The sequence below is a fragment of the Phalacrocorax carbo genome, chromosome 1, assembly GCF_963921805.1.
Source record: "Phalacrocorax carbo chromosome 1, bPhaCar2.1, whole genome shotgun sequence".
NCBI lineage: Eukaryota > Metazoa > Chordata > Aves > Suliformes > Phalacrocoracidae > Phalacrocorax > Phalacrocorax carbo.
In genome coordinates, this window is record NC_087513.1 from 206,464,099 (window position 1) to 206,487,970 (window position 23,872).

At 42.8% G+C, this 23,872-nt stretch overlaps 2 protein-coding genes and 2 non-coding genes across 8 annotated transcripts; 3 read left to right on the forward strand and 1 right to left on the reverse strand.

The window, feature by feature from the left end:
* Nucleotides 1–1,560: 1,560 nt before the first annotated feature.
* On the reverse strand, nt 1,561–13,409 carry C1H11orf54 (chromosome 1 C11orf54 homolog). 4 transcript variants are annotated; one of them, XM_064441371.1, is made up of 10 exons: nt 13,327–13,409; nt 12,270–12,354; nt 10,493–10,616; nt 7,944–8,042; nt 7,070–7,143; nt 6,184–6,285; nt 5,063–5,239; nt 4,175–4,324; nt 3,464–3,580; nt 1,561–1,954 (listed from the first exon to the last, which is right to left on the reverse strand). In XM_064441371.1, the coding sequence occupies exons 3-10, from the start codon at nt 10,548–10,550 to the stop codon at nt 1,781–1,783; spliced, it is 951 nt and encodes a 316-aa protein (XP_064297441.1). In that variant the 5' UTR covers nt 10,551–10,616; nt 12,270–12,354; nt 13,327–13,409; the 3' UTR covers nt 1,561–1,780. The 4 variants fall into 4 exon arrangements, with proteins under 4 accessions (XP_064297441.1, XP_064297443.1, XP_064297444.1 ...); XM_064441373.1 differs by having other exon boundaries at nt 13,331–13,407; XM_064441374.1 differs by lacking the exon at nt 13,327–13,409 and adding an exon at nt 13,154–13,313.
* A 130-nt stretch (nt 13,410–13,539) lies between these two features.
* On the forward strand, nt 13,540–23,832 carry TAF1D (TATA-box binding protein associated factor, RNA polymerase I subunit D). 2 transcript variants are annotated; one of them, XM_064441369.1, is made up of 9 exons: nt 13,540–13,648; nt 14,059–14,131; nt 17,306–17,550; nt 17,661–18,096; nt 18,376–18,551; nt 20,105–20,162; nt 20,478–20,765; nt 22,372–22,423; nt 23,702–23,832. In XM_064441369.1, exons 3-7 carry the CDS (start codon nt 17,318–17,320, stop codon nt 20,631–20,633), a joined length of 1,059 nt encoding a protein of 352 aa, XP_064297439.1. In that variant the 5' UTR covers nt 13,540–13,648; nt 14,059–14,131; nt 17,306–17,317; the 3' UTR covers nt 20,634–20,765; nt 22,372–22,423; nt 23,702–23,832. The 2 variants fall into 2 exon arrangements, with proteins under 2 accessions (XP_064297439.1, XP_064297440.1); XM_064441370.1 differs by lacking the exon at nt 14,059–14,131 and having other exon boundaries at nt 13,543–13,648.
* LOC135311681 (small nucleolar RNA SNORD5) lies at nt 22,165–22,236 on the forward strand. The gene has a single exon (XR_010371294.1). It is a non-coding gene; the product is annotated as a small nucleolar RNA SNORD5 (small nucleolar RNA).
* On the forward strand, nt 23,455–23,582 carry LOC135311676 (small nucleolar RNA SNORA40). The gene has a single exon (XR_010371289.1). It is a non-coding gene; the product is annotated as a small nucleolar RNA SNORA40 (small nucleolar RNA).
* Nucleotides 23,833–23,872: the final 40 nt, after the last annotated feature.

A 23,872-nucleotide genomic window follows, 5' to 3' on the forward strand; every position in this document is an offset into this window, starting at 1 on the left:
CTCGGGAGGGGTGGGGCCGTCTCGTCCCGCGAGCGCGGCCGCCGCGAGACGATGTCGTGCCTGTGGGGACGGCGGGAAGGGCGGGAAATCGGTGGTGGCTGCGGCCACTCTCCTTCTCCCTCCCTCATCTCGAGTACTGTGTGCAGTTGTAGACACCACAGTAGATTAAGGATATAAAGCTACTAGAAAGCGTCCAGAAAAAAGGCCACGAAGTTGTTGATTTAGTTGTTGGTTTAGAGAGGAAAAACCATATGAGGAACGGCTAAAAGTTACTTGGTTTGTTCAGCCTAGAGGAGACTGAGGGGAGACCTCATCGAGGTCTACAGCTTCCTCACAAGGGGAGGAGGAGGGGCAGACACGGATCTCTTCTCTCTGGTGACCAATGATAGGACCCAAGGGAATGGCAGAAAGATGTGCCAGGGGAGGTTTAGGTTGGATATTAGATAAAGGTTCTTCCCCCAGAGGGTGGTGGAGCACTGGAACAGGCTCCCCAGGGAGGTAGTCATGGCACCAAGCCTAATGCTATTCAAGCAGCACTTGGACATTGCCCTCAGAGACATGGTGTGAATTTGGGGTTGTCCTGTGCAGGGACAGGAACTGAACTTGAAGATGCTTGTGGGTCTCTTCCCACTCAGGACATTCTATGATTCCCATGTCGCAGGCAGGCCCCGGCCTGGTTTGCTCCTCAGAGTTGCCAACGTAGTGCTGAGCTGTTAGTTTTCTTTTACAGCATTGTTTTTGACCAGAATCACAAAAAGTTAGAAGTTGGAAGGGACCCCTGGAAATTACCTTGTCCAACCCCCCTGCTTGAGCAGGCACACCCAGAGCAGGGGGCACAGGAACATGTCCAGGTGGGTTTTGAATGTCTCCAGGGAAGGAGACTCCACAGCCTCCCTGGGCAGCCTGTGCCAGTGCTCTGTCACTCTCCAGGTAAAGAATTTTTTCCTTATATTCAGGTTGAACTTCCTCTGCTCCAACTTGTGCCCGTTGCCCCTTGTCCTGTCATTGGGCACCACTGAAAAAAGTCCAGCCCCAGCCTCTTGACACCCACCCTTTAGATATTTATAAGCATTGATAAGGTCCCCCCTCAGTCTTCTCCAGGCTAAACAAACCCAGGTCTCTCAGCCGTTCCTCATAAGAGAGGTGCTCCAGTCTCCTGATCATCTTGGTAGCTGTCCCCTGGACTCTCTCCAGTAGTTTCCTGTCTTTCTTGAACTGGGGGGCCCAGAATTGGACACAGCACTCCAAATGTGGTCTCACTAGGGCAGAGTAGAGGGGGAGGATAACCTCCCTCAACCTGCTGGCCACACTCCTTTTAATGCACCCCAGGATATTGTTGGCCTTCTTGGCCACAAGGGCACAGTGCTCGCTCAGGGTCACCTTGCCGTCCACCAGCACTCCCAGATCCTTCTCAGCAGAGCTGCTTTCCTCTTTCCTTCCAACTTCCTTTTAGAAGTTGGTCTAATTCCCTATTCTAAACATAAATTCACTTCTGTTTCCCCATCACCTGCTACAGCCACACAGGAAGCTCAACCAAATAGCAAAAAAGTACACAATTAGTAATACTGCAATGAAATTATCATTGGAATTCATTCATAACAATTTCAATGACATACACACTCTGAATTTCTTACTGTAACAAAATTAAGAAGTCGGCAGTTTACTGCTCTTGTATATATTCTTGACTCTGGTACGTGTGCATAATTAAAAGTGTTACAAAAATCAGCATTTGCATGTTAGAAAGATGTAGTTGCTGCGCCTTGACCAGAGCCTCCCCACCTCAGTCCCTCCCGATGAGGTGGGTCTCCTGGGGCCTGTCGATGCGGAAGAGCAGCTCAGCGGGCAGGAGGTACCCCAGGTACTGCACGCTGTCAGGGCTGGTGTCCTGATGGTAGTGCCCTCCTTCCCCGTGGTGGCTGAAACAGTGAGTGTGCTCCACACGCAGATCAAAGCCCTGCCACCAAAGAAAGGCCCGTGAACACGCGTTCATGTCAACTGTGGTTAAAAGTCCTGGGATAGTCTCCTTTACACTGTGTATTTCCATGCATCTCAGAGCCTACTCCAAGCATTAAGCAGTAAAAACTTGCAAGATGCTTGTGTAGTAAGACGAAACAAGAGGAGCTGTGCAAGGGTTTCCCGTCAAAGAGAAAAGAATTTGGAAACCCTGACAGCCCCCAACTTTTGGTGCCAATCTCCCAGAGATTTCCTTAGTTTTGGTGGGGTTTTTTTGTTGTTGTGTTTTTTTTTTTTCCCTTTCCTTCCATTGGGATTAAATAAAGCAGTCACACCAAGGCACCCCTACTGGAAATCAGAATCCCTTTGCACTGAATGCCACAGACTCATGCGATAAAGGGACAATCTCTACTCCAAATCTGAGCCAGCTTAGATGAAAATGAGAAGAACAGTGAGTAAAATAACAACTGGCATACTAAACTGTGAGATCACCCCCTGCCAGTTTTATATATCACAGAGAGTCATAGAATCATGGAACAGTTCAGGTTGGAAGGGACCTTTGAAGGCCATCTAGTCCAACCCCCTTGCCATGGGCAGGGGCATCTCCAACCAGATCAGGCTGCTCAGAGCCCCATCCAGCCTGGCCTTTGCACTTCCAATGATGGGGCATCCGCCTCCCCTACACAAGTTGCATTGGTTCTGAATGGAGCAGCTGTTGATGGCTGTTTACGAAGTACTCATCAGTTGATTCTGGGAAGATGAACGCAATTTAGCTGTAGGCCAAAGGCTGCCACACAATAACACAATAAAGTCACACCCCTGAACATATCCAAGCCTTCAGCATGTCACATTTAACTCTGCAAAAACTCTTTTTTAATATTACTTATGAATGGCGTTGTTATAAAATAGTCATTTTCATCTACCTTTTCCTGGTTACTTTTAAATGAATAGTCTTCTTAATGGTGAACATCGTAATGGCTTTTGAAACCAGGTTGTTTTTTATCCTGAATTGTTTGCTGTTGAATTTAGTGCTTGTGAAAGATGCCAGATAACTATCTACACAAGGTTTTGCAGACTTTAGTTTGCATTGGCAGTTATGAGACACATGCTTCACATATTTCAACACAGCATTAGGAGAGACAGTTCTTACGAAAGCAAACTACATGAACACACGGCTGAACAAGCTTCCACACTCTTGGTGTTTCTCCTGGTGTGGCCAGCAGTGAATGCAAACTATGCTGTTGGCTATGGGATGCAAACATTGTGCACTTGCAATTGGAACTTAACCATTAAGTTCAATCCACTACGAACAGCCACTAGGTTTCAGAATAGATTGACCTAGCCTCAATTCAAACCCGTGACAGAAATGAGTAGCTGCTATCACAGTACACCACCTCTGGAAGAGTTTAACACAATATATACAAACTCCTGTTCTTAAAAGGAAGATCACATCCAAGACAAAATTCATTGCAAGTCTTATTTTACGCTTAGAAATGAGAAAGAGACTCACTGGATCTCTGGAAACTATTACTGGCTGACAAATCAGCGGAGCCTTCATTTCAAAGAATTTGAGCCAGTTATTCACATCCTCATCTGTATTCAGAGGACAGGCAGAAAATTCTGGAGGCTACAGCAAAACAAAAAGCGTTATAAGTGAAAGGAAGACACTTATATCAAGATTATTTTTCTCTAGCAGCTTTCCTTCACTTTTCCCTTCCCTACTACTCTGTTCACATCCCTTCTTGCCTAAAAGAAGCCCACCAGTGCACACCACTGTGTTTCTGCCAGAAACAGAAGTGACCAGAATATTGCTTCTTCCATTGCACAGGCAGTGAGACAATGACTGAAGTGAGGATTCTCCTCCTGGTCCATTTTAGAAGCTCAGTATTAAAAAAAAAAAAAGTCTACTGCTTCTTATTAGCATCATCTCAGTTCATTTATTTCCTTTCAATTCATTTTACAATAGTTCTACGGTTCTTTAGCTGCCCACAGATTTCAAAAGAAAAGGTGACAGTATTAAGGTCAAGTAACACAGCATCACTAGTTTTGCAACCTCAGTTTTGTAATGTCAGCTCCTTACTTCAATACACTGCTTATCCTAACAGTTTATGAAGACATTTAAAAATACAAAACAAAGCCAAGGCAATAAGATGTTACATCCTGATTTATACTTCTGTTTCCAGAAGGACTAAGAAAGCTATATGAACTGAGAACAACTTACCATAACGTGAATCTTTGCTTTCCCCTTCTGAATGATAAATGTACCACCCATCCCAACTGGCTTTTCTCCATAGTGTTTCTCCAAAATTTGTCTCAGACAAGACACAAAGTTAAGTTCCCCAGTTCTTCCATTGGCTTTCACTTCAATGACCTAGAGAATAAAGCAGATTTGTCACTGCTGTCTCCTGCTGCTGCAGTCTGCAAAGGTCTGCGGAAGCCAGTCTGAAATTCTCCCAGGCTAATAACCCATAATTACTTTTTGAAAATGTGAGTTTCCCTGCAAGTGCTGCTTCACTTGCATCCTTCCAGCACCTGACCAACTCTTTCCTGACCTTCTGTTCAACCCTAGCTTTGCCTGTGAAGGGTGCTGGGCAGCAAGTCATTTCCTCATACATGAGACAATCATGTAAGCAACGCCTTTCTGTCCACCAGCTGGCCTCCACTTTGTTATAAAGAACTCTTGGAAACAGAGAAGACTGCTCAGTTTCCATGCAGCAGTCAGGTTTTTGACTGCTCTGCTAACACCTCTTTGCACTAGCTGCACTGGTGGAAGCACTTCTACAAACAACTAGACAAGTGTCCAGACCTGATTTACACAAGTCCATTGTACAATGTTTACCTTAAATCACTGCTACTTTGGACTGGGGTTGGATGGATGATTTATGGTGGAACAGTTTTAGTAAACTAATACTTATCCCTCAAAAATTCAAATGCCTCTCTGTCTCCACCAATTCGTCCTCTCGTTCACCGGCATCAGTTCCTTGTGTTTCTTTCATGGAACTACTACTTCACTATTATCACAGAAAACTGACAGGATAACACGGAAGCATGAGTTTCCCTTCAGCCACAAAGCTCTACAAGCAAAGTCACCTTTGATCAAAGTACATACCTTACCAGGTTGGCCCTCACTGGCATAAAGGTTGGCCAACAGCCCAAACTCACAGTCAGTATATTTACTGCTGTACTTCTCAAGCAGGCACCCTTTGTCTGCAGGATTTATCTGAGCAATGTAGCTCCCATTTACAGCAGGCGCTTTTTCACTCTTAGTTTGAACAATAGGGATAAGCTGAGAAAAAAACCACATCAGAGTAAGTCAAGTAGGTCAGTAAGAACATGTAAGAGTCAGTCAAATGAACAGAACTCACATAAGCGCAATTCAAGCTTTGGACCACGATCCCAAGAAATAATGCCCTTCGTCACACAGCTCTGTCTCTCAGGGTGAGGTCTGTACTGGTAAGAAGAATGTACTAATATTGTATGTAATTGAAAACTCCAGAAAACAGTTTTACTTTTTCTGGACAGTTAAATTTAATATTATGTGAAGATGAATGCCACTGTTGAAAAAAAAAGTCTAACTGTTGAGGGCTGAGGCCTGCATGCAAGTATTGGAATTCTAGGTAACACTTTCTCAGCGTAGTTACAGCTACCGTTATAGTGGCCCAAATTTAATGCTGAGATGGACTAGCTCATCTGCCAATAAATGCATCAAAAGGTGGCAAGACCAGAGGTTTACGCTTGAGAAGTCTCTGACTAACCAAAACTTTTACAGGCAGCAGTTTTTGCCTCCCACCTCTCCTGCAGGTGATCACTGTGTATGTAGCATCTTTAAAATTTATGATGGTAGAACAAAGCCATCCAAGAGGGCAAAAGACAGGGAGTATTTCAAAGGCATTTACCAGTAACTTTGACAAACATTTCTAAATCTTGTCATTAAACCCTCTGGTCAGGTCTTTGTCAATCAGTTTCAAAAAAACATGTTTCTTGCAAGCTTCAAAGCAATCATATGCTTCCTGGAGAATTACAAGTTAAAAATTAATCTTTATTATGTCAATGGTATGCACCTCAAGGGAGTGCCCTCATCTCAATTCTTTCCGATATGTTTTACGTGTTTTTGGCATGGATGGTGTTTATTAAATATTTTGCTGTAAATGAGAAATCCCAGCATGATACTGCTCTACTGTTATGAATCTTCCATGAATTCACTGAGAACCATCACACTTATTTACTGACCTCAGCATTTATTCCAAGAACCTTAGATGAAGCAGCTCCAGCTCCAAGAATGAAAGCTCCAGGCAGCTCTATGTCTTTTGCAACTGTATTAAGATCGTAAACCTGCAAAAGAAAAAAAGTCTTTGATTTTGGTGGGGTGCTCCAGTTTGGAATTATCATTCTGTTCACTGTGACCTCTGGATGCATTTAATTCACAAGATCCTTGTTAGTATTTTGGATACTTAGGTTGAACAGTTTCTGAACAACACATTTGGTAGTAACAAGTTGTGTTCATGTGCGTTTGTTATCTGAAAGGTAGAGTTGCCTGTATGTTTCCCTGCCATTTTACCCCAAAACCGAATTATTGTTCTTATTAAAATTTATATTTGTGTAAAATACAAAATAGAAGGGAGTATTATATAGAGACAGATGGGGTGAGGTGTCAGAAAGGAGGCATGATATTCCTGGAAAAGCAGAGTAATGTGAACGTAGTGTTTGCCTGAAAATGCAAATACAGCCATTTTTTACAAAGAAGGGTGGCTGCGACTTGAAATCACAGGCATGCAGCAAGCCATACATAAACGTGCAGACAACTCCTTTGTTCAGTGGTTCCTTCCATGGCTCCTGTCACAGATGGTATGTTTCCAAAACTATCTTATATTTGAGGGCAGGAAAAGATGGGCCATCAACTGCAATATCCTTTTTTTGCTACAATGTGTAAGATTTCCTGATGTAGTCTATGTTTAACACACGTCAGAACCAATCTCATAAAACACTAAAAAGTAAGTCTCTTTCACAAGTGGAATCTTATCGTACCTGTTAGTCCTTAGTTTTGTTTATATTTCAACAAGATATTGCCTTTCTTTGGACAAACATATTAAACCCCACAGCTACAGGAAGAACTCACTTTTTCTTTCTGTACAACAGGTATGAGGTAAGGAACACCTCCCACATCTGCTATTCTAGGCTTTCCGCAGATTCCTGGAAGAAAACAGCCAGGTAGCTTGGTAAAATATTTTTTCCTAGTAATGTTAAATGAGCATGCAGTCCAACCCATTAAAGAACTGGTTCCTCAAACTTCTAAAACCCTTTGAGAACACTGTTTTCCTAGCATGTTTATCTAAAGTGCTGCACTATTAAGAAGTTAAAGGACAGTAAGCCCTAAAATGATTCACAACAGTATTTAATGCTAGGCAGCCTGTTGTAAAATTAACATTCTCTAAATGCAAAAAATATTACAGTGGGGAACAACTGCCATTTGCCAGTTCTGCAGTAAGATGCCCTCACCACACAGTGCATACCCCCACGGGGACTCCACTTGAAAAATTTCAGCAATGCTGGATGCCCGAGTCTCAGGACAGTTCATCCCACTTATTGGGACATGTATTATAAGAAGGGATGAATCACCTCCTGGAAGTGTTTCTTTCACCACACTGACAACAAAGGGAACTCATCTGAGTAGCACAGTTGCTTCTCCATCTGGAAGTTAGCAACTGAATTTCAAAACCTTTTCAGTACACTAAGTAAAGCTTATTAAATAATTGAGTATTGCAATCATAGGTTAAGAAAATAATTATGACAAGTACTTGGTAATGACTTGTCCTCATTCATACATCAACTAGGAAGCAAATCCAGGAATAAAACGTAACTTTCCTCTCATGCATATTCTTTACCTGAAAACCAATTTAATCTCTCCCAACATCTTTGGAAGATCAAAACCGGGTAAAATCAGGTAGAAAGAACTGGAGAAGTCTAAGTGGAAGGCAGGAATGCAAGGTTACCTTTAGCAGGAAAGTTGAAGGGGTCCTGAGTCAGATCAGGACAGTCTACAACAGAGACTTGAGCATCAGCAAAGTTTTCTTTAAGCCCTTTCTGCAAAACTATAATAAAGAATAATGGCAAAGTTATTGACAATGAAAAACTACCAAGAGTTTGACAAGTTACTGACAAAAATAAACATATCTGTCTTGGTTTTATTTCAGGAAGATACATTAAAGGACTTATGCTTACCCTATGTAACTCCATTGATTTAAATGTTATGGTCTGTAGGCACTTGTCTCCTGAGTCAATGCTTTGGAGAAGAGCAAAAGCTCATTCAGATAATAGTTAGCTACCACATCAATTAATTTTAAGAATTTTTAAAACCTTTTAAATGAAATACAGTAACTGACTGCTCCTAGTAGCACTAGGAGCAGCACAATGTGAAATAACAAGGGTAAACTTAAACCACAGTCAGCAGCGGTTTTGCTTCACAAGAGCAGAAAATTATGATCACAGTCAAATATCATGCCAGAGCAAAGGAGGAAGTTTTAGCTGAAGTGACAATCAGTTCTCTAAATACTTTAACCAGACTGTTTGCTATAGTTTGATTTTAATCTCAAACTGTCTCTGCTGTCTGGAAACTTCTGCTGTCACTGGATATTGCCTGTCACATTTACATTCATGTGGAGATTTTCTGGCAAGTGCCATTGTCAGTACAAGACAGATAGCGAATGGTGCTGATGATAATGAACAGCCCCAAATCTAAACTTTTGGTTTCTCTTTGTATCAATGTTTTTAGGCTCAGAACCTGCAAAGTCGAAGAACAGGAAGGATTCTGACTTAGACAAGTGCACTGTTTGGAAACAACTTCAAACCTTAATTGAGTGTGGGATTGCCTTCATGTACACCTCTTCAAATACAGTGTTAAACAGTCCAAGGTCTTTCATGCCTGGAAGTCTGCTTTGACAGACGTCTCAAGCTAAGGAACAGAAAATCCAGCCTGTGATCTCAGATCAGGCAGTTCCTTATTTACTCAGGAGACTTTCCCATGCCTTTGTTTCCTCCAGTCAGGATTTCAGCCGTACCTTACTTCTCGGGAGCAGATTTAGCAAGCTGTTGACCACAAGGGTCAGTAGAAGGTACCTGGCAGGTTTCTAAATACATCTCAGGACCTTCCGCTAAGTGGAAAAGGACAGTAAAAGGGCACTCCTCAAATTATACTCAGGAGCTGAACAGCAACAAAATTCACAGCTTTCAGGAGATCCTCAGGACAGACAGGGGGAAAAAGATGAACGTTCTGCTTTGTGACTCAGTTTTTCTGCTACTGTTTTAAGCTGTTCTACTGCAAGTACATGATGTTCTCTGCAGAGCCCACAGGTCTATAGCAACCCCAGCCTCTTACCCCAGCCTGGCAGCTACTGGGTGAGAAAAGCACTGAGAACTACCCGGCGTACTGCTGGGACCACTTTCTCATGGCATGGAAATATCAAATTGACACAGATCTGGGAGAGCGGCAGACTGAACTCGAGGACCTCTCTGAAAGAAAAACAAACTTTAATATGTCTGCTGCAGGAGACAGACTGCTAGAAGGATAGGACCCCTTGTGACAGGACATGGGGGTAATGGTTTTAAACTAAAAGAGGGTAGATTTAGACTAGCTCTAAGGAAGGAATTTTTTACAATGATGGTGGTGAAACACTGGAACAGGTTGCATGGAGAGGTGGTAGATGCCCCAGCCCTGGAAATATTCAATGTCAAGTTGGACGGGGCTCTGAGCGGCATGATCTAGTTGAAGATGTCCCTACCCATGGCAGAGGGTTTGGACTAGATGACCTTTAAAGGTCCCTTCCAACCCAAACTATTCTATGATTCTGTGATTCTAAGGAATAATGCCTTTCTACTAGAGCAAGGAAAGAAGTTTATGAGCAGGTGGGTTGGATCAAATCACCTCCAGAGGTCCCTTCCAACCTGAACTATTCTGTTATTCTGAGGACTTTTTGTGAAGGCTTTGGAAAGAAACAAACTAAATAAAGTGTTTCCTGCAGGCTGGTTCTAAAGGCAATCACTGAAAGAGGAGCCAAGTAGGTTCAAGCAAGAGGACCTGCCATGCTAAACTGCATCTTGTCAGCTGTGTTTTGAGTAGTCCTGAAAAAGAAAGAAATACTGGAGGGTAGAGAAGAGATGATCCCATATCTATAAATCCAGGATTTTACGTGGGATACTACAGACCAAACGGTCTGTAATTATCAAACTGTGACAACCCATCAACAAATCTCCAAACACAGCAGCCAGTTTTAATGGGCTTGAGAGCCTGTTTGTGTTCTTAAATATCATTAAGGTTTGGGGGAGGCGTCATTGTTTGCTTTAAGGATATAACCGCATGTAGAAAAATAGTGCTTTTCTTTACAGCTCAGTGTGCTAAGAGCAGGAACATTCTGCATGTACTAGCAGTAGAAAGGTTTTGATAAGACCTTTAAGATAAGTTTGAAGGCTTATAGTTTGATAAGATAAGAAGATAACTTTGAAGTGCATTACAAGTTAGTAAAAAGTTACATGCTGCATGACTTACCCCCAGCAAGCTCCTCCAGACTTGGAACATGGAAAGCAAACCTTTCGACTTTGGCCATTTCCTAATTGGTGCTGATTTCTTCAGGTAAGAAGTTACAGTATACCCCACTGTAGGCGTGACTGATCTGTCACAAAGGATGACAGTTTAACGATTAAAACAGGCTGTTTTCAATACATTACTTACTTTTCAGTTTCACTCAAGAATACATAGACAATAGTAGAACTGTAGTTCTACTATAGGAAAGACTAGCAGCTTCAACATTAATGTTAATTTTCTTATGCACTTTGGAAGAAGATGCATTTGTCAGCTCTATAGCTGGCTCAGAGCATTACTTATGCTAGTCCTCAAGCTTAGAACTGGCTGTAGGCAAAACATCCTACGCTGAATCCAGTTCAAGGAACAGGGCAGGAGATTTATCTGTCCTTTGTAAGCCTGGAATCATAATTTGTTTTTGAAAGAAAACTGGGTTTTTTCTGAGCATATTAGCTGCCTCCTCAGCTCTTCCCTACCTTACTGTTTACTTTTCCAGCATTGGCTATGGTGGACTTTCAACCTCAGCTGTGACATGATCTCAAATTGATCCTGGGCATATGTTTCCCCTTCCAGAGGGGAACAAGCTAGCAGCAAGACAGAAAACAACAGCAGCAAGTTCTGTAGTATCAGGCTCTGTATGGATACAGAGCCTGGAACAAAAAGTTTTGTTTGAACATAAGTTTAAGAACCCCTTTACAAATCAACTATATTTCAGTCAGCCTTGCAACAGCAAAGTCAGTTACTAGGGCAAACCACTAGGCTCAGGGCAGAAACAGCTGATTATCCACTAACTATAAATCCACCACAGCAATCATTAACTCCTTGGGCACATGCTTGCTGCACACAGCAGAAAAAGAAAATGGGTCCAACTTATCCAGACCTCAGGCTTTGGAAGAAAAAGCCAAAAACCTAATTACAACTGCAGACATGACAGAGCTTTTGTTAGGAAGGACTATAATGAGAACTAGCTGTTTATGTATAGTTTTAGCTTATCTTTTTAAAAAAAATCCTAGCTTTTATGATTGTCAAAAATCCTAACTGGCCTCATACCATCAGCCTCTCATATCTGCATAAAGGAAAAAAACCTAGCTGAAAAAAGAAATAAAAAGAGTTGGGAGATCACAGCAGTCATCTAACTGAAGTCTTTGAGATCACAGTTCAGCCACCCCAAATTACTGCTCTAGCAAGCAGCAGAGAAAGACAGAAAGACAGCTACCTGTGTACAGTAATTCTCATCTTAGTTGGTCCTATCCATCTCCACAGATGACTGATTCCCTCCCTCCTCTGGCTGTGGAGGAGAAAGTAACAGCCTGATTTGGTGCCTCTGGTAGAAGCCTACTGTCAGATGGAGTGAATCATACCCCAAGACTAAGTATGCACTGAACACAAGAAGGGGAGTAATTAGTCAGAGAAAAAAAGTGAGAAGATGGCTTTGGCAACATTGTTTTAGATGATCCTCATCCTCTCGAGAGTCCAGAAGGAGGCTGTGCCAGCACTCAAGACACCAGTTGTAAAAGTCCTGAAACAGACTCAGAAGATAGGCTAGAACTGCTGTTGTGCAAAAGGCAGAGGCAAGACTTTTACACAGTTCAAATAAGTAGGCTCAAGTATAACACCTAGTCCATCACCTGCTGTTTAAAGAACAGTAGTCAGCTCCCCACAATCAAGAAAGGAAGGAAAGACTGTGGGAAAAGCTCAATGTACCATAGTAAACCTGATAAGATCGCTAGACAGTAGTCCTTACCAGAAAGGACGCAAAAGAGAAGTAGATCTGTGAGCCACCACAAGGAGAGCATTCACAGGGGAGGTTGGCGTGGGAGAGGAAGAACCTGAAAGGAGACAACAGACAATTAAGGTCCATCATGGAGTGGTAGAGTGACATTGAATTACTACAAGACTTTCAAAGAAAGAACACAAATGCTAAAGGGATGGAAAGATTAGATCTGGGATGGTACATCAAAAAATGAGAAGACAAGCATCTAAAAAGACTTTAGAAGTGTATCTTTTTGAAGTGGGAAGAAAACATCAGAGTTGACAAGGTCCAGGAGAACACAGATAAAATGGGAACCATGATATTAATGGGGGGGTGGTGGGGCTGTCTAGTATCAAAACTTTAAATTAAAATTAGTTTGGAGGATAGAAGCCAGAAAGGAGAGCTTATAGGCAGGCTAGAAATGAGTCAAGGTAGGGGGGGTGGTGGGGAAAGAAGTATCAGTGAAAAATTGAAGATGGCAGTCAGCGAGAGAAATTTAGTGAAGTTTAGAGGAGCAAAACAACTACTGATGCATCCACAGAAGCTGTATTCCTCAGCTGGGGCGATGCAGGGGGATCGCGCAGGTGGCAGAGGAAGGCTGCAGCACAGCACCGGCATCTGCCCGAGCGGCTGGGGTTTCGGGAAGGGATGGGTCCTGGCAGGGCAAGGGCCGGCGGGCCAGGCGGGACGGGGGGCCACCGGGAGAGGGTCCGGGCAGCCAAAGGCAAAGCGCTGGAGCGGAGAAACACTGAAGCTGGCACTGCATTTGGCACGGCTGCGAGAGGAAAAAGGGATTGTTCAGGCTGGAGCCGCCAGCTCTGGGGAGGCTGGGCGGCAGGGGGAACGAGGCAGGACAGCAGCAACGAGAGGCCGACCGGTGCGAGGAGCAGCTCCTGGGAGTCCCGCACCGGGCGGGGAGCGCGGGAACCGAGGCGAGCCGGGACCCTGCGGGCGCGGCGGACAGCCGGGAGCTGCCCTGCATGCGAAGGCGCCGGCGGGCGATCCCCGGCCCCGCATCCGGCCGCCACCAGCGCCGACCCGCACGTACCTACCCCGCCGTCCGGGCTGCGCGGCAGCACCGCCCGCCCCCGCCAGGGGCCGGCCCCCGGGCCGGGCGGGCGGGCGGGCGGACTGACTGACGGACGGACGGACGGACGGACTACCCGCCCTGCCGCCTCTCCCAACATGGCAGCTCAGCACCGACCGCCAGCCTCTCCCTCCCCCCATCAGCCCTCGCGCCTCTCGCGAGCGCCCGGCGCTATTTAAGCTCGCGGCGGCCATTTAGCGCCCTTTGCGGCGGCGGCGGCGTGTGGTGGTGGGCGTCGTCAGCATCTGCCGCCATCCGCCGTACTGGGCCGGCGGGAGCGAGGGTGAGGGCCCGGGCGAGTGGGGAAGAGCGGCGGCGGCGGCATCGGGTCGTGCCCGTTCGCTGAGCTCCTCCGCCAGGGAGCCGGTCTGCGGGGAAGGGCCGGGGCAGGCTGGCGGCCCGGACTGCCGCGGCGGGTGCTGTCCCCGGGAGCGGGCTGTGTGGCGGCCCTTGGCGGGAGCCTCCTCGGGAGCGGGGCTGGTGGGGCGTCCTTGCTCTGTGGTGACTTGGTGGGTGCCCACGTACAAAATGACTGCCGTGGCGCTGAGCTCGGCGATGGGGGGGGTGAGCGGTGTGCGCAGCGCCTTCAACGTGAGGTAAATGTTGGCAAAGTAATCGATGGCTCTTCCGGGAGGAGAGGAGTTCGTGTGAAGTAATCGGTCGGTCGCATGTTGGCTGTTTTTATTCCCTAAGGAAGCTGTGTGCCGTGCCAGCAGCTAAGAATTGAGCTGTGGTAGAGGCGGTGAATGATGCTGAGCTACTAACTGTAAGTACCGGCCACAACCTGTGTAGTTGGAGCGCTATCGTTGCGACTGTTCCTGGTTTGCTGTTAGGCTGTTCTGTGTCTGGGTGTTGTGTTTGTCAGGCTTTGGGTGAACCGATGTTCGTCTAGGGCGTAGGTGCAGGTTCCTGTCAAAAATCACCCTTCCTCACAATGAAGGGTGGATTAGGCACCTCTGCTGCTTCTTTAAGTGCCTTGGGGTGCGTTTAAGGTTTAGTGTATTTCTAAGCCTGCGTTTAGTGCAGTTTTGGAATTAAGTATTTTCATTTTGAAAAATGCAGTGGGTTAGGTTCTGCGTTGAACAGTTAGATAATGCAAAAATTCATTTAAATGTAGACTGCTTAAAAATCAATCACTGATCTATAGCTGCAGCAGATTTGTGATACATTTATCCTTTGTTGTGAGAATAGCTTCGAGGTCACTATTGCTGTATTAATATTGTGAACTGTCATCGCTGTTTATGTTCTATAGCCATTTGTTTTGGCCTCCTATTCTTATTTACTGGTAGTCTATATGTATCTACCATATTTTCAGACTTCTCATTTGGCTGTGCATACCTTTGTCTTCCCATGCTTTTGGGAAGCCACCTTCCTGAATCTGTTGTGCAGTAATCAGTACTCAGAAACCTGAAACTTACCTAGACAGTGGCAGGTTATCTGAGGATTCTAGATTAGTTCTGCTATAGTGTCTTCAGATGCTAAATGTTGTGTAGCTACATTTAAAATATCGATGGGTATGATGATGGGTTTGTGAAACTGTAAAGAGCACAGTAAAATCATAAAGATGCTGATCTACAGGGCTAGTAAATGACTAACAAGCAGGTAAAACAACTCGAGGCTGTTACATAGGAAGGACAGGTTCCTCTGCTGTGTGTTTCAATTCCTTTTACATAGACTCAGGCAGCTGAAGTGGTGGATTGGGTTGTCTTGCAGATTCAACTGAAAAACATTTTGTTTGTGGATCTAGTCTCTGTGTTGATTGATAACCAGTGAACAAAGGGTTGCTAGATTGTTAGGGGAGGAGGCTTTGGATATCATATTGAAGCAAGGGCCTGGAGTGCTGATGTCAGCTTTTCACAGCATCATTTTGGTGATCCAGATGGGACATGCCCTGCTCAGCTGCAGGACCCGCTGAGAAGAGGACTCTGTAGGGTACCTCCAGGATTTCCTGGAGGGACTGCTTACCTCACTTAAATCACTGCGGGAGCAGACAAGGACCATCTAAAGGAATAAAGGTGGTATTTAAATCTTTGTGGCTTTCTGTTCTGGAATCTGGGACTGGTCATTTTGAGGGTTCTCGTAAGTCGTAGGAGATGTCCTATGCGGAGCACGATATCCCAGGCTACTAGTGCCTGAGGGATACATCTGGTATTACAGCACTTACATAATTTATATAAAGTTTTGTACTTCTGGTTTTGTGCACGTTTGCTGTGGTGTGCTCTGGTGTTTAGTATGTTGGTACAGGCATGGGTTAAGCCTTGTACTTCTGCAATAATGTGCTTTCTGGTAGTGGTACTTATGTAGCCCACATAAGTTTTGTACTTCTGGTGTTAAGGATTTGCTGATATTGAACTCGGACATTAGCTTATGGGTATTGAATTTGCATATACCTGTCATGCAGTGTAAAACTGGGGAGCTTTCAGTAAACAGTTCCTTACAGGTACTGAGATATGCTCATGGAGGTTTGATTGCTGGAAATTGCCTTGGATTGGTAACTAAGTATGATTGAGCTGAGTTAACACTGGTGTGATTGGTGAGTGAGCGACTGGGACGCAGCATGACTGCAAAGTGAGTGTGGGAAACCTGGAAAACTGTATTTCACCATGGAAATGAATGTGAACCACTTTCTATTGTGAATTGTTTTATTTGTAACCAAAATTTACGGATAGTATTTGGATGGGATATTCAATGTGAAAAATTGTGAAATGGGGTCAGAGTAGGAAAAAGAAGGAAGTACAGAATCAATGAGGGGACATCAAAGTGGTGGTATTGTAAAGAAAAGCCCCCTAGGATGTATCCTAGCACATTGGAAAGATATAGGGGGACCACCAGGTGGGAATGTGAACAAGAAAACACTAACTAAATATTGTAACCAGTGGTGGCCCTTGTACAAACTGGAGGATGGTGAAAACTGGCTGGTTAATGGATCATTGAATTATAACACTGTATTGCAGCTGTTCTTTTTAAGGAAAGAAGGAAAGTGGGATGAGGTTATGTATGCAGATACGGTTTTTTTACTCTGTGAAATAATCTGGACTGGCAGAAGGAGTGCGGTATTAATGTAACACTACAAGACCCTCTAGTTTTATCCCTAGAGAGAGAACAAAGAAATGAGAGAAGGGGACAGGAGGGAAGGAAGGGATGTTGCTCAGCATGTAGTATTGGACAAAGATGTTGCGAGGGTGCGTGGTAACCTATCATAAGTTCCTGGAAAAATAATGAATATGTAAATAATTTCTTGGAAACTTAATGAATATGTGTATATATCTTGTATACAAGCTATGTAACTAACCTTGTTTGGCACGCACATTAGGAGGAGTGATCCCCTGTGTGTCCAGCACTGCAGTAAAGAATACCTGCTTAATAGTTGTTCAGACTATTGAGTCCTGATTTTGGCTTTTCACGGCATCAATATAGTTAGCAAAAGAACTGAGGGAAGATGGTGTTGCTCCTGGTGGTGACGGTGTCCTAGATTAATTTTAAAAAGTTGTAAACCACAGTGAAGTGCATATTTGTGTATGACTTAAAACTGCAGTATCTTTACAAGTATAAAGCGCTGTTGGCTACACGTGTGTGCCTATTTAAGCAAAAACTTATCCCTAGTAGGGAGAGATGTAAAACATTCAGAACTCATCTCTAAGTTTCTGAACAATCTGATGTAACTGAGGTTATACTTGCTTTGAGCAGGAGTTGGACCAAAAAGGGTTGTAGAAATCCCTTCTGACTGAAATTATGCTATGAATATCTTGAGACAAGCAGTTGCAACTTAACTGTTACTCTGAAGGTTAATACATGTGCCCATGGTTCATAGGAAAAAATAGTAAAAGTTTTCTCACAAATTGTTCTTGTAAGTTTATCCTGTTAGGTGGAGTGGTGGAAGGCTTGTTACCTCACTAGCACAGAATTTTCTTTAATTTCTTGGATTCTCATTGATTTTTAGGCAAACTGAAACATGACTGATACAGATGAATCCCAGGCTTCTGGCTCTGATTACCCTGATGCCCAAGCACTGGTGTGCAGTCGGCAGAGAGAACCATATAAAGTACACGCATGTGAAACAAATACACAAATAGAGTGTTCACGTTCAAGGTCAAAGAATGCTGCTCCTGAGGAGTCTTCAGATGAGCATATCAGTATATGTAAATCATCAGCTGAGGTTTTCCTGGACAGAAGTGATTCAGAAACGTGAGTTTTTATTTCTAGTTCATGTACAGAACCTGTGTGATACATCACACAATGATACATTCTTTTGAAAGTAAATATTGTTTCTTCTTTTGCAATCTCTTTGCTGCTAGTGGCAATGAATACCATCCTGAGCGCTCCACTGTACCTTCAAAGCAAAAAGAGAGTTCTCGGCCTTCAAGGCAACAAGCAGGATCTGTTGCAGGAGCGCCTGACGATGAAAGTTCAGATTCTTCTCTGTCTCCTCGAAGTCCAGTGAAATCATCGGACACTGAAAAGCAGAAGTCAAAATTCAATTTGAAAGCCATTTTCGCCTATCACTTCAGGGGAAAGAAGTTTAAGGCTGCTGCACACCGAAAATACAGGGGTGGCTCAGGGAAGAAAAAGAAAAAGTACGAGAGCACACAGATGCCTACGGGGAGGCCACCACTAACAGCCTCGCTACAGGAGCAGAAGAGGCGGCTTCTAGATAGAGGTTTTCAGTTCCCTTTTGTGGAAAAATATTATGGAAAGAAACACATTCCCTTAAAGATGGTTCTTGGCTATGAGGTGAGTCCTCTGTTTTGTGGAATAAATGTCTTGTTTTTGTGTTGGCCTAAAAATACTAAATTTAAACTGGGTATGTTGTGCTTCTACCTGATACGCTACAATGTAACAGATCTGGTTTTATTTTTGTTAGAATGCTTGGTATTGTCTGTTCAATGCCTTTAAGACAGAGATAAAATACATGTGTCAATTTGAAATTACAATTCAGTTGATAATAGAAATGCTTTATTTCTTTGCCTTACAATGATACTTTAAGATCTCACCTGATGCATTTTTCTTTAGCAAGCAGCTGCAAAGGGATATTTCCAGTACATTGAAGTGCTTAAATATGAAGAACATCTCAAAAAGGCTTTACAAGCCCTTCAAGCTAGTGAAGACTTAGAAAGAGAATGTCTGGCAGTACGGAAACACAAATATTTAGATGATGAAGGCCCCATTTCCCCTATCCCGGAGACTAAGTAAGTTCATCTTTATATTTTCAGGTGGTATAAAACTTGCTTTTTTGTTCCTGACTGAACCATGAGCTTGTGTGTATACAGCGAGATGCATGACACCCCACGCCAGCCCCCCAGCTCTTCGTTATCCCCAGCCTGTTCACTGGAGTGGGGAGGCCATCAACACTGCTTTAGTCGCAAATCCAAACCAGCACCATACAGGCTGCTATGAACAAAGCTGTCTCCATCCCAGCCAGACCAGTACAAGCTGCTGCTGTTAGAGTTGAATTCAGGAGTTGCTTGTGGTTTTGTGACAGTTGTAGGTATATCATGTTCAGTTCCTATGCTGTCCTTTTAGCCTATATGAAAGTTCTGTAATCTTAATGTGAATATCTGCGTATGAAAGCATTCTTTGGGAACAAGACACTCAGCCATTTGGGATTCTGTGACTGTAAATGTGACTTGGAACTTCTCATAGAGTGAGAAATATTTAAAGACTGATCACTGATTCAAGTGGTGATTTGTACTGTCATGGTAGAAATGCATAAAAAAACCCAGGGAGATTCCTGTAATTAGTTCCTATGTAGTTATCCCGAATAAAGTGGGGTGTTCTATGGCAAATACTAAAGGATATTTTTTAACTTCCTTTTTACTTTACGTATTGAAGTATCATCTTAGGTCTTTTTTTTTTATGGTCAAACAGTTAACTTGCAATAAAATGATCAGTAAATCAGCAAGACTACTTTGTGTTGTAAATATACTCAGCACCTTAAAACTAGAAAGACTAAAAGACAGTATAAAGGTACAAAGCTATCTTTCAGCTGCTGTTCACTTCAGTAATAACTTCAACTCACATAAATTAGCAGTTTAAGTATTGGGGTGAGCCTGTAAAAAGTAGCAATAATTAGTTTCCTCTCTTACAAATGAGCAGGAGAAACAAAGTTCTGCAGAATAAATGCAAGCCCACCTCATTCAGACACAGTTTTTTATATAAAATGAGTACTAGAAGATTTTTCTAGGCTTTGGAACCAGTCCTCCCAGTGCCACTTGTTGAAACCATAGCACTACAATGACTTCATCTCTGTCTGAGGAGCTCTTTCTATCTTGAAAGAAAAACAGGTAGATGATAGTGGAATTGAATTTCATACTTGTGTTTCATGGCAGTATGGAGATAATTTCACTTGTAGTATCAGGAAGACAGGTGTGTTTTCTTGTTAGCTGAGGCCTATCCGCTTATTTTCTTGGTTGTATTCTGTTTGTTTTCTAACCCGCTGACTTTCTAGCCTGTTTGCCAGCATGATCCTAAATATCTCAATGCTGCTATTGATGTCTACTGCTAAATCTTTGGTCTGCTGTTAAGCATTGCTTCTGTCCTGCCAGTGTTGCTAGTTAAGATGTAATGCTGTCAGCATCTATCGTTTGAGAACAACCTCATACAGAAGTAGTGTTATTTTATACCTACAAGCTGTATCACTTCCATACGCATTAAGTGAAACCAGGGTTGTGGTAGGAAAAGAGCTTACATGTTTTAGGCTACTGTAAAAATACAGAGCTTGATTTGAATTTTTGTATTTCAGTGATGATGATGACAGCTTGAATTCTGATAATCAAGAAGACTTTGATGCCAGAGTAGTGGTGAGTAAGTAGTCCCTAACTTTAGAAACTCTTTAACCTTGTTTCTCTCCTGAGGTTAAAGAATTAGTAGATAATGTTTTGAGTACTTAATTCTTGACCTTTGAGTGATTTGAGTGATACCTTTGAATCCTGATATATAATGCAGAAGGAAGTTGTTTTTAGTCTACGCTGTCCTCTGGAAATAATGCTGGAATGCATAGGAATTCAGGAATTCTCTGAAGAATTCTTAAATTTTGCAAAGTTACTACCAAAATCTTACCTTTTAGTTATCCTAAAACTAGACTTGTGAATATTTCTGTCTTCCATTTTTCTTAGGAGAACAGCTCTTTCATTATAAGCAGCAAAATTCCCAGTAAGAAAAAATCAAAGCCAGAAATGAAACGTGCTAAACCAATTGAAGTGATCGAGGTAGAGGAGGAAGAAGACTGTGCTGCTGAGAACTCTGGGCATCTGCAAGGTTCACCTCAGTGAAAAGAAAACTAACAAATGAGGTGGCAGTGGTCACTCTTCAGATGTCTTTTTTGTGGCCTACTCAGTTTAAAACACTGGTCTGAAGTCAACATTGAGCTATCAGCCAAGCAACCTAGTCACCTTTGGTTTAAGGTGAGTATTCTGGGCTTGTGTCCGAGGTGGTTACAAAACAAGTATGATCTGTCTAGTTAGTAAGCTTTTAAGTGTCTTCTGTGCTGTCCTGTATCGAGTGTTATAATATTGTTGATTCCATGGCTGATAATCTTGCTGAAATGCTGGCTTCTGTGACTTGACTTCTGTTAGACAATGGATTTTAGAATGTATGTAATTAAAAATAGGACAAGTTCCAAATATTGTAACCTAGCGTCAGCACAGTATAGAAAAGTGTATGCATTTGCCTACGTGCCTATATGCGCTCACGTTACAAAGGGCGATTTGGACCCTTTTTGCTTTCATAGTTTACTTTTTTGTGGGTGATACAAAAAAGTAATCCCTTAAGTATCTTAAGGAAGTGCAGGTTGTGCTTTGAAATACTTTGAGAGGTGAGTAAGGGTTGCAGACAGAATTAAAGCTTAACGCAAATCTTTGTGCCAACAGTAAAACTGAAAGTGGTTAGTCAACTTGGACAAAAGTCTGTTGTAAAATATGGTTAATGCATCTGAATGATGATAATATTCTCTGCTCCTGAATATAATACAATAATCTGAAGTTACAAGTTATCTTAAGAGTAACTGTAGCAGCATAGTGAATCTTAGGTTAAAAGATTCTTTTTCTGCTCTTGCCCTCCTGTGTCTAGAATGGGGCCTGATGTGAACGTGGCTAGCAGATGAAAGCTCTTTATGATGACAGTACTTAACAAGCATTGTACCAATTGCAAGAACCTTTCTCAAAGGTGTTTTAGACAGTTGGAAACATGACTAGTGAGTGTTTAGAAGTGGTTTGAATGTGGCTAACTCCTAGAGACAAGGCTGTCTTGGTAGCAGTAGAATTAAAAAAATGTTTGAAAAGTTTACCTGTGAATCAACAAGATGTAAATAACCTAAGAGTGATCTGCCTCACTCGCATGCTCTAATAACCAGATCTCTGTCAGCAACAAGCTAACAGCTGTTCAGCAGGTAGAAGTAGTCTGTGCTGAACAGGGATGTTGCCAGAAAAAGACTTAAGATCTACTGGTTTAATTTCCTTCAAAATGTAACTGACAATCTGAGATGTACAACAGGTGCTATGTATAGTGAGAGCAGGTCAAGTTGCATTCCTTGCATGCTTGAAATAAGGTCCCAAATCTTTGTAAAGGAAGTTTGGGGTTTCCCAAGTGCAACGTGGTAGCTCTAGGGAGTAAGACTATAAAAATTACTCTTCCATAGTTGAAGATCACATTTAATATTGGTCCAAAATTAATGGCTGAATGTAACTCTTGGGCATCTACCTGAGAAATACTGTATGGCTTGAGACACTCATCCTGGATCTAGGAGTGGGGTTCTGGCTTGGTAAGGTGTAGCGAGGTGGTATGTGGAGTCTCGCTCATTCTGCAGTTCGTGTGATGAATTTTTCTGTTCAACTGCTGAGTGACTCAGAAATGAACTAAATTTCAATTCTGATTAGAACTGAATAAATACACCTTAAAATCAAGCTTAGTACAATTGTTAAATTGATTGCTGAAACCTAGCTTTTGTCTTTAGGAATTTTCAGTTATTTGACTGTATCTGATATTTCTAATCACTTCACTTTTTTCTTCTAGTTTATGTTGCTTTTGGAAGACGAAATACTGCTCAGTTTTCTTGACGTGCAAGGTAAGCTGTTGCTTGGTTTGCAGTTCCTGTCTTCTTCAGGTAGTTTTTTTGCTTTGCTTCACAAAATGTTTTGGAAAAACAGTACTCCATAGTTTGAATATCAATATATTATAGTGTTTCACAGCTGTGCAACTTCTGTGTTGAAGCTTCCAAGGTATTGAGTTTGTGCAACATCTTATATCAGTTTGACCAAAATTAGAGCCTGTAGCCTTTGCCGGAACTAAAACTTTCGAGTTCTTGAATACGTGTGTATTAAATGCAGTTTTTATTAGAAGCTATATATAGAAATAGTTTGTTTTTACCTGGTATTGAATGCTGCAGGGCAACTTAATCTGTCTGATTTTGTTTGGACACTACCTGGGATCTTCTCTGCTGAAGATGTCGGAGAACTACTGTACACTTAGTCTCCTGGTGGTGCCCCACCCACTTTCCATATCGGGGTGTATGATACAGCTGCAGCTTCTGATTGCTTCCCTATGGTAAAACTTCATCTTAATGCATGTCCCATGCAAGAACAGGAGGCACAGCAAAAAGAAGCTGGTAGTCTTGCATGGATGTATTGCTAAAGCTCTGAAACTTCTTGCTGTAGGGTGTTACCAAGTTTGTGTGGCTTCAGGAGAGTCTAGGAAGTAGCATGGAAGAAAATGCTGTGTAAGATTACTGACAGGAAAACATCTTTAACATGGAAGCCCTGAGTTAAAGCTGGGCAAGTAATGAAATCTTACAAGAATGTACTTAAGTAAGAGGATAGGAACAGGGCATCTTACTTGGCCATCGCTGTAGTAAGGGCACTGGGCTAGCTAACATACCTGTTAGACACAGCACAAGTTGTTCTTAGGACAGCATACCTGATACTGACCTTCTCGGCACAGTTTACCTTAGTCCAAGCTATGCCTGTCTCTAAATATAGAAAAACGCAGTAGCGGAAAGTGACAGATATTAATGGTAAGTATATAGTAAACTGAGAATTGGCTTCAAATGCTGTTTCAAAAATAGTGGAAAAATGAAAGCTGATGCATTTGATCTGTTCCAGCACGTGTTCAGTTTTTGTCTGTTGCTGTAGACAAAAACCTGGAACCTAGTGCTTAGAAAAAACCCCTTCTTTTGCAACCCACAGCTGATGAACGTATTAGTTGTGTTACTTATATGAAGGGACAACATTTGCATGTATTCCAACGGGAATCAATTCAGATACCGGTGAATTCAGGATGTGAGCTTCATGTTCCAGATCTTCAGAAGTGCAGTTCAGTTATATCGATCTCTCTGTGGACTTTGCAGGTGAACACACCAGCTCTGCAGCAGTAAGCAGTTATAACTTTCTTGGAGCGCTTGAATTCTTACGTCTGTTTGCTGGCCTCCTGATGTACTAATCTGTTACCTCGGTGGACTTCCGTGGAATGCGTTAGTGAAAGAGGTAAACTTTGTTTCTTCTGCACTTGAGCATAAGAG

What these genes read in the sequence shown, in the direction of transcription:
- C1H11orf54 (XM_064441375.1), bottom strand. Translation starts at nt 10,550, where the DNA reads ATGGCCAAAGTCGAAAGGTTTGCTTTCCATGTTCCAAGTCTGGAGGAG. An exon ending in TCTGGAGGAGCTTGCTGGGG is followed by an intron (nt 8,043 to 10,492) that starts GTAAGTCATGCA and finishes TCTTTATTATAG; the next exon opens with TTTTGCAGAAAGGGCTTAAA. An exon ending in TTCTTGGAATAAATGCTGAG is followed by an intron (nt 5,240 to 6,183) that starts GTCAGTAAATAA and finishes TTTTTTTCTCAG; the next exon opens with CTTATCCCTATTGTTCAAAC.
- TAF1D (XM_064441369.1), top strand. Translation starts at nt 17,318, where the DNA reads ATGACTGATACAGATGAATCCCAGGCTTCTGGCTCTGATTACCCTGAT. An exon ending in GACAGAAGTGATTCAGAAAC is followed by an intron (nt 17,551 to 17,660) that starts GTGAGTTTTTAT and finishes CTTTGCTGCTAG; the next exon opens with TGGCAATGAATACCATCCTG. An exon ending in TCCCCTATCCCGGAGACTAA is followed by an intron (nt 18,552 to 20,104) that starts GTAAGTTCATCT and finishes TTTGTATTTCAG; the next exon opens with TGATGATGATGACAGCTTGA.